Source organism: Pinus tabuliformis, chromosome 2_1 (assembly GCF_031772625.1).
Source record: "Pinus tabuliformis cultivar Carrire ecotype Pingquan chromosome 2_1, CPIR1, whole genome shotgun sequence".
NCBI classification, from domain to species: Eukaryota; Viridiplantae; Streptophyta; class Pinopsida; order Pinales; family Pinaceae; genus Pinus; species Pinus tabuliformis.
Window position 1 is genome coordinate 331,956,081 of NC_142299.1, and position 9,870 is coordinate 331,965,950.

Here is a 9,870-nt window from a genome sequence, read left to right on the forward strand (position 1 = left end):
TAGATGATCACTTCAGGAGCTTATAGGAATCAATTGAAACTCTAATTGTTCCTACCTAGATATCTCTGCAAGTCATAAGCATATGAAGAAAGACATAATGATTGAAAAACTGGAAAAAATTACAGGATAACGCAAACTGTGCAAGACCATATTCAGAATCCTTTGCTTTGTATTAAGGTTCCAGAAAGATTTAGTACATCAAGAGTCTGCAAAAGCTTCCTTCAAAGGTGGCTTCCAGGTTCAAAGTAGCATTAACAGTCAAAAACTTTACAAGCAATGAGCTATGAATCTTCAACTCCGAACCATTTACAACTCAGAAAAGGAGTTATTTATACAACAATAAAATTACAAATATCCTAAAATTGTTTAAGATTTATTTAAGGAAAGGAAAAGATCTTCATGGCAAGAAGATAGGGGCAGCTATTGAACTGCTTCTTGCTGTCCCCGTTATTCAGGATATGCTGGCTTCAGTTGTCTAATATTTTGCCCCTTTAGCTGAGCAATTGTTTGAATCCTTCACGCTGGCCGATTGCTTCTTTTAACCTTTAATCTGATATATTTCCAACTCTGTTTAAAATGCTTTTACTCTCGCTGAATGACCTTTACTGTGATCGCTTTTACCCTTACTGTGCAATTTAGACTTTAACTGTGTTTTTCAACAGTAAATTGCCTTGGATTTTATGCTACAGGGTGAAGTGATTTTACATGGTCATGATATTTGTCTTCAAACTGTTATTCGGCTTTTTATTTGTAAGCCTAAAACAATAATCTTCCAACTTGCAAAAAAATAAACTTGTTAATAAAAGTATGGCGATAAAGGAGGTCGTAATGGCTGTGCTGAGGCTTGAAAGGTTATCAAAGAAGTATGGGGCATATCAGAGGCTAAATGATGGCTTAAATGGGCCATAGAGGTATTATTTGATTGTGCTTTGTTAAAACAGGAAAAGAAAGCAAATGGTGTAAAAATGCGTTTAATGGAGAAAAAGTCTTGCTTCTAACTATCGGGCGAAAAAAATGAACAGTGGCGGAAAGAGTACGGAGGATTAATTAAGGCGAGAATGGCTTAATCTTGTTTAAAACAATGATTAGGGGTGAAATGGAGGCTTTGGGTCATTTCTACGTTTAAATCAAAAAATTGATTTTACACAGAAAATCTTTGAAAAATCGCATATGGCGGACTTGAAAATTAATGGAATCGGGCAGATAAATGCTATTGGGTCCGATTTTAAATCGGATATCACAGTCGGAGTGGCGGGGGTAAGCGCTTCGCAAAGGCATATAATAATGGACAGATGTGATGTGGAGATAGACTGTAACATATATATGGTCGGGTCCGGGTCCTAATCGCAGTCGGGGATCGGATATCGCAAAGGGTTACAGTATAAACAGGACTGCGATGGAGGGGAAGATGTGATATTGCGATAGGTTATAATATATGCAGCGTCAAGTCCGGGCTCCATCGCAATCGGAGATCGCAAATGGCGGAGGATGTATGCATTGGAGGGGAATTGTGATGGGTCCGGGTCTGTATATCGCATATCACAATGCGGGGGTGTATGCCTGTTTTAAAGGATTCTGGATCCCGCCGATGCGATATATGTTTATACATAGTTTTATTTAATAAAACTATTGTATATGCATGTTTAAAGGCCCGCGGTCCCGCCGATATTGCGATGTGATATATTACGAAATACATAGTTTTTAAACAAAACTAAGGGCTTTCGGATATTTATTTAAAAGGAGCTATATAATACGGGAAAGAGAAATTCTTAAGGATTTAATACATAAGTCAATGTTAATATGAAATATATCGGAAGGGAAAATTTATGCGAAAAGGGGAATTATATGTAAAAAGGGAAAATGGGCTAAGTATGAATGCTTTTAAATGAATCATTTGACTTTTTATACATACATCAATACTTAGGGCAAGGATGTTTTTATCTGTTTTTGTGTAAAAAAAAGGATTTCATATGGTAAAAAGGGAATTTTACATGATGTTTTTACTTTTCCTAGGTAAAAAGGGTTTTTACCATAGGAAAAGGGATTTTATGAAAATGGATGAACATGAATTTATGAAGGGGAAGTTAGCAAATATATGAATGAATGAGGATGAGGGAGGTTAATGAATTGACTTGTAGTCCTTCATTTGCTTCGTGCGTAACTGCCTCATGAGCATAGAAACATGATAAATGTACATTTTGTACAATCAACCATTAAACTTCTGCAGCTTTTCTCTGCTTACCCTTTGCTTATCCTATTATTTTTTTTTTCATTTAATGGGTGCATTTAAGCTAGCAAACCGTTATCCTTTCTTCTTATTTAACAAAATAAACTATCTAAATCTACCCTTGTAACTTCCAAGGGCTCAGATTAAACTGATGAGCACCTTATTATCCTCTACCTAACTATTGATCTGCCAAGATTAAATAGTTTGGACAAATCTTTATTCTCTAACTATAATGCGAAATTTAAAGCATGAAATAGTCAAGATTAAACAGTTTAACTGTCACGGGTTATGGCATTTTAAAAACAAGTTGCACATAACCATTATTTTATAGAAACAGACCAGTGGCATTTGGACTTAATCACTTTTAGAGTTTGTTTGTTTTATTTCTACCTAACATTTTCTTTTTGCCTTCATTTTTTAGACCAACTAACCTAACATTTTCTTTGATATGGACATCATCATCAAAATATTTTTTAAACTAAGATTTTATTCACTATTGTTATGTCCATATCCTAACTTAACATTTTTTGAAAATTCTATCTAATCGAAACCAAAAAATGCTACAACAAGCATTAGAAGCTTCACCGATAAAAAAAAGGCCCTTATTATCCTCCCTTGAGCTTCATTAAATGTTGAGACCCATTCCTAGTACAAATAATCTAGTCATGATGTCACATGGAGGTGAATGATGTCGTACAGAGGTCATATGTGGTGGTTCAGCGCTGTTCCTTGGATTTTGAGGCTAAGAAGAAAGTTTTAGGGCTTAGAGGTTCTTGTTTCCCATTCTTAACTATGACGAAGAACCTAAGACCCATCCCTGATGAGGATGACTTTGTAATAACATCCATATTGAAAGCCCCTAAATCCGCCTTTGCTGGATAACGTACTTGCATTGGGTCGACACTTCCATACCCAAACAAAATTAATAAGTTTTCTAACCTTGAAACGATTAATCAAAATTTCAATTTCGGGTTGACTATATATAGACAAGCCAAATGTTCATGTGATGCATTTTTAGTGTTTTTTGTGCATATATTCAACAATATTTCTTAAAATTTTCTTTTGGAATTCTAGCTTAGGCTGATAAATTCATCATTGAATTCCATCACTAATTGGGTAGTCCAGAATTTCACACAAGTTTGTGTTGCTTAGATGATTCTTTGTCACCCCCAAGAAAAGTCACATTTTCAACCCACATGTGTTTCTGGTTTTTATTCAAAAATTCTAATGGTTCACTAGCATACACCTCTCTCTCTCTCTCACACACACACACATTTTGCTTACACTTGTCACCACTATCCTCTACCCTGCTCTCCCCCACACACACTCCCAACATGAGAATTTAGGGTTCCTCCTCGACCTACGTGGTCCCTTAGAAGTCTCCACATTGGGTATGGAGCCCCTACTCCTAGAGTAGCTTAGTAAGACTTCCATAATTCCTTCCCACAATTACTAGTAGTTGGGTGGTTAAAATATCAAACCAGAATTTTAGTACATTGAATTCAGGTAAGGTAGGAAACTTCCTAGATCCCCCTTACAACTGTTCCTTGAAGAATAATATTAATCATAATAATTTATTTAAGTGCAGTTTGTGTGCCCATGTTACTATGAAGCCATATAGTTACCAATCTAGTAATTTTTGTGAAATTTGCATCATAATAACTTATGTTAAACTTAAATCTATTAGGATTATGATAAATGGTATTATGAATTACTATTCATTCTAGAAGAATATGAAAAGTCTCAACTAAATATGAATAATCATCTAGATTTTAAGAGACCTCTTAAAAGATGAATTTAAATGCCGTAATTCATGTACTTACATGTATATTTATATGAATTATTTTGGGATGGTTGAGTTTGAATTCTCTTGAGGCATTTATTTGTGAGATTTTTATTTGTAGCTAATAGCTTAAGTATAGGGAAAATTTTAAAGATAAAAACTAATCTTAGAATATAGAAACTTTTAATATATAAACTTTAAAATACTTAAAATTATTTTAATAAAAATATTTAAAATTTTAATAATTTTATATAATATTTATAAATAAATGTAGAATTTTAAAAATAAAATAATTTCAATCTTTATTTTAACTATTTCTAAAAAAAATATTACTATTCAATTATAACTTTTTCAAAATTTTTCTCAAATTAATAATAATTTAATAATACAAAATAACATATAACTCTAATGGATTAAGTTTTCAATATTCCCCGTGAAAATGTGTATTTTCCATTAATTTCTTTGAACCTTAATGTGAAAAGGATGTATTATTTCTTCTACATTCCCCGTGAAAGGGTGTATTTCCCATTAATTTCTTCGAACCTTAATGTGAAAAAGGTGTATTATTTCCTTTGACTATTCTGTATGCAACCCTTTTTAGTGGAAAATTTGTAGAGATATCAATTTGATTGACACATGGGAGTGGTTGCCTGTTTGAATAGATGCGTTTCATAGTGGAGAACATGCTTTCGAGTTCACCATTTTGTCGGGTTCTGCTTTTTACGCGTATTGTGCTTTCTGATGGTGCACACGTCTGGGTATATGGATACAGCTCAAATTTAACTGCAACCATGGAAAAGTAAAATGAAAGAGCGCAGAGCATTATGGGTCCCACACTCAAACGCATAAGGATTCCAGCCTGTGTCTATGATTAGCAATGTGGACCCCACACGCAAAGCAGATAAGGTTCACGCGGTTCATGGCCTTGCAAATCAAATATTTTCCTTATTATATTACTCTCTGCCTCTACCAGCGGCCTTTATGTAGTCTCTATACTCGCCACTTTCTTGCCCTTACAATTTATCCCCGCCTCTGCAACTCCTAAAGTCGTCTCCTCCCTCTGCATTAACCATCCAGAGCTTTGTGGCACCCAATTTATCATTCTCTTTCAGTTCGTATAATCGTCGAACAATTGGCAATGGCATACCCAACGCCTGCATAATCAGCACCCAAACCCCCTGTGAAATCGAAGAAATTGAAACGGAAAATCAGAGATCTTCGGATGGTGCTTCCTCCTCTTCCACCGCTGCTGTTGATAAATACGATGTGTTTATCAACCATCGTGGGGAAGTGAAGAAGAACTTTGCCGGCCATCTCTACCGTGCTCTTCTTTCAGGTGGATTGAGACCCTTTTTAGATCAACAGGATTTGCAGGAAGGACTACCTTTTCCTTCTCAATTAGAAGCTGTTATTAGAAACGCCTCCGTCCACGTTGCCGTCTTTTCACCGAAATATGCAGAATCCCGTTGGTGTTTAGATGAGCTCCTGCTCATGCGACAGTCTGGGGCTCCAATTATCCCTGTCTTCTACCATATCAACCCCGCTGATCTCAGGCGGACAGCTCATAACAAAACTGAAGGTTATGGTCTCAGCTTGCACCAGCTTGAATTGAAGACAACGTTGGACCCTCGAACACAAGAAGAGCAGCTACGATATGATCCCGCCACTATTCACAAGTGGAGAGATGCTCTTTCCTCTGTTGCAGACATAAGTGGGTTTGATCTGGACGACAAGTATGACGGGTAAGACCTCCAAACCCCTCTCTATGTATACACTATATATGATACTTTGCCCTATGCTTTCAATTATTTATTTATTTTCTGTTGGTGTTTTTGTGGGTGAATATCTAGTCACGAGGTGCACATGATAGATAAGATCGTTGAACGTGTGGGTAAAATTATTAGAAAACCACGGTTGTATGTGGCCAAACATCCCACTGGTTTAAATGACAAAGTCACAGATTTTGAAGCTACAGTTTTGAAGCAACAGCAGGCTGGAAAAATCCAGGTTGCGGGCATAGTCGGCCTTGGTGGGATGGGAAAGACAACGTTGGCTTTAGAACTCTTCAATAGAATGAGTTCCAAGTACAATAAGTCCTTTTTTCTAGCAGATGTTAAAGAAAAGGCATTACATTTGGCGCAAAGGGAGCTTCTGAGGGGCCTGACTCAAAGAGAAGTGGATATAAATAACATTTATGAAGGTATAGGGATGTTTGAAAAGCATCTCCAATCTGCTCATGTCTTGTTAATTTTAGATGACATAGATCATGAGAATCAGCTAGAGGCACTTCTACCAGTTAAAGATGTCTTAAGTCCAGATAGCTTTATTTTAATTACATCTCGGTATAAAAATGTGCTGGAAAGGTCAGGAGTGGAAGAGTCGTGCATTTATAAATTAACAGGCCTTCCTAGACAACACTCGCAACTGCTCTTTTGTTCATACGCCTTTTGTCAAACCAATCCACTCCATGGATTTGAAAATCTTGTAGATCAGTTTCTTCAAGTATGCGATGGACTGCCTTTAGCTTTGAAAGTGCTTGGGGCACTTCTCTTTGGAAAACCTGAATCATATTGGGATGCTAAACTTAATGAATCAATAGTTCAAATGAAAGTTTCACCTGATATAAAGAACAGGTTAAAAATTAGCTACGACGCACTCAGCGAAGAGGAGCAGAAGATATTTTTAGATATCGCGTTTTGCTTCATAGGGGAAAACAAAACAAGTGCCATAGCAGTTTGGGACGCGTCAGGCTGGAACGGATTGGTGGGGCTTACAAATTTAGAGGGCAAATGTCTAGTTGAAGTCGATGATAAAAATGGTATACGTATGCACGATCAACTGCGAGACTTGGGAAGACAGATTGCAGAGGAAGAAACGCCGCGCCGTCTTTGGCGTCCCACCGGGGACATTGATGAATGGTTGCACAAATACTCCTCTGTACGTCCTCAATCATTCAAACTTTTTAAATAGTTAACCTTTTTCAATTCTCCATCGTTTTTCACCTTCAAAATAATTAAATTTAACCATACCAAGCTGTATACAGTTTCTTGATTCTCCATCCGAATGAACAGGTTTTAACCGAAGCACGCGGATTTTGGCTGCTCGCTGAGGGGCATGGAACCAAACGATTGGGGAACCGCGTGATTTTGAAGCTTCGCAATTGGCTGGAAAATATATGTTGTTGTTTTCTTGGTCGTGATGTCATGAATTTTCAACTTGTTGTGACTGAAGGACATCTGCTAGATCGTATTTTGCCGGTGCATTCGCCAAATCTCTCATGGCTTTCTTGGCGTCATTGTCCCTACACTTGTCTACCTTCCTGGATTACAATTAAGAATTTAAGGGTTTTGAAAGTGGAGGGCGCTGTATTGAAAACATTATGGCAAGGCATATCGCAGGTAAATCTAAACTTTTTGTCTATCGATATTGCATAAAAGGGTCTTCAATTATTTCTCACGGTTTTCCCATCTTTCTTACACTCGAAATGCTTGATCTTGCAGGCACCTTTGCAGTTGCAGGAATTGGACCTGTCTTCGTGCACTCAATTGGAGACGCTACCAAATTCTTTCGGCAGCTTGTCGAACCTCCACAGCTTGAACCTGCCTCGGTGCGAGGAATTGAAGGGGCTGCCAGATTCTTTCGGCAGCTTGTCGAACCTCCACAGCTTGGACCTGTCTGGGTGCGACAAATTGGAGAGGCTGCCAGATTCTTTCGGCAGCTTGTCGAACCTCCACAGCTTGGACCTGTCTTGGTGCAAGAAATTGGAGAGGCTGCCAGATTCTGTCGGCAGCTTGTCGAACCTTCACAGCTTGGCACTGTCTGGGTGCAAGAAATTGGAGACGCTGCCAGATTCTTTCGGCAGCTTGTCGAACCTCCACAGCTTGGACCTGTCTAACAGCGAGAAATTGGAGAGGCTGCCAGATTCTTTTGGCAGCTTGTCGAACCTCCACAGCTTGGACCTGTCTGGGTGCGACAAATTGGAGAGGTTGCCAGATTCTTTCGGCAGCTTGTCGAACCTCCACATCTTGAAACTGGGTTCGTGCCACAAATTGGAGAGGCTGCCAGATTCTTTCGGCAGCTTGTCGAAGCTCCACATCTTGAAACTGGGTTCGTGCCACAAATTGGAGAGGCTGCCAGATTCTTTCGACAGCTTGTCGAACCTCCACAGCTTGGACCTGTCTGGGTGCGACAAATTGGAGAGGCTGCCAGATTCTTTCGGCAGCTTGTCGAACCTCCACAGATTGGACCTGTCTAGGTGCGACAAATTGGAGAGGCTGCCAGATTCTTTCGGCAGCTTGTGGAACCTCCACAGCTTGGCCCTGTATTCTTGCGACAAATTGGAGAGGCTGCCAGATTCTTTCGGCAGCTTGTGGAACCTCCACAGCTTGGCCCTGTCTGGGTGCAAGAAATTGGACAGGCTGCCAGATTCTTTCGGCAGCTTGTCGAACCTCCACAGCTTGGCCCTGTCTTGGTGCGAGAAATTGGAGAGGTTGCCAGATTCTTTCGGCAGCTTGTCGAACCTCCGCAGCTTGGGGCTGCCAGATTCTTTGGGCAGCTTGTCGAACCTCCGCAGGTTGGGGCTGTCTTCGTGCGAGAAATCGGAGAGGCTGAGCTGGCAATGCTTGATGGACCTGTTTTGGTGCGAGAAATCGGAGACGCTGAGCGGGCAATGCTGGAGGGTTCAACTCGAAAATTTAGAAGCAGATATGCTAAAACGGGAGCATGCATGATTGTAATATAAATGGTCTTTTCAGCGGTAAAGAAATGGGGTCCATGTTAGTGTACAAGTATTATATAGTGAAGAAGTTTTTAATATATTTTTTTAAATTTTATATTTAAAAAGCAATGTAGTAAATGTTCTTTTAAATGATTATATTTTTATTAAATATGGGCAATTATTTATATGTTTTTAATTTTAAATATTAAGATTATAACATTAACAATATTTTTTTTTTAATTAAAATATTTTTTTTTTTAATTAAATTAATTAAAATAATACATTTTAAATTAAATTGATTTCTTTAGAGTTTAAAAAAAAAATTGTTTTCTCATATTTAAAACTTTTAAAAAAATAAGTGTAATTTAATAATAATAATAATAATTATATATAATTATAAATACAAATACTTATTTAGTTTATTAGTATTTTTTTTTTAATTTAAAATTAAACATTTTTTATATTATATTAAAAAAAATATATTAATATTAATAAAAATATTTATTAGAGAAAAGAAGTTAACAAATATAAATAAAAATTACACATATTTTAAAATATTTTTTAATAAATAAATATAATTATACATTAATTTTTTTTAATTTAAAAGTTTTACATTATATTCCCCAAAAAAATTAGAAATATTTATGAAAAGGGCCTAAAATTACAAATATTTATGAAAAACTAAACATATATTTTAATTAGTGATGATGATGATGATGGTTAATGTCCACTGAGACCAAACTTTGGTCTATCGAACCTAAAGAAACAAATTATTTAGTTTGATTTAAGATTTTATTTCTATGCTCAAAAAGCTTGGAGAGAAGCCTCCCAAGCTCACTATAATTTTGACATCGTAAAAGGCTAGGAAGGTCAGTATTGCGACAAAGATTATGAAACTGAGATCTAATGTGGTTGTACGCGGGGCACTCTAAGAGGAAGTGGTTTTCATCCTCAATGTTCCTATTATCACAAAGATGACAGATTCTTTCTGTCCATGGTGTTTTGGGAACTGTCCAACGACCTGTTTCACTATGGAGCTCATGAGAGTTCGTTCTAAACTTTTCTAAATTAATTTTCTTCTTTAAGCTAGCTAAAACAGAGAGATACTTTTGATCTTCTAGTGTGGGGTTGATGACCTTCTTA

The 9,870-nt window shown here is 37.1% G+C and overlaps 1 protein-coding gene across 1 annotated transcript; it reads left to right on the plus strand.

Annotated features, from left to right (window-relative positions):
* The first annotated feature begins 1,170 nt into the window (after nucleotides 1–1,170).
* On the plus strand, nucleotides 1,171–8,804 carry LOC149200186 (disease resistance protein Roq1-like). Its single transcript, XM_089400877.1, has 6 exons — nucleotides 1,171–1,257; nucleotides 4,673–4,768; nucleotides 4,998–5,752; nucleotides 5,861–6,947; nucleotides 7,082–7,408; nucleotides 7,511–8,804. The coding sequence occupies exons 1-6, from the start codon at nucleotides 1,171–1,173 to the stop codon at nucleotides 8,738–8,740; spliced, it is 3,582 nt and encodes a 1,193-aa protein (XP_089257003.1). The 3' UTR covers nucleotides 8,741–8,804.
* The last annotated feature ends 1,066 nt before the right edge of the window (nucleotides 8,805–9,870 follow it).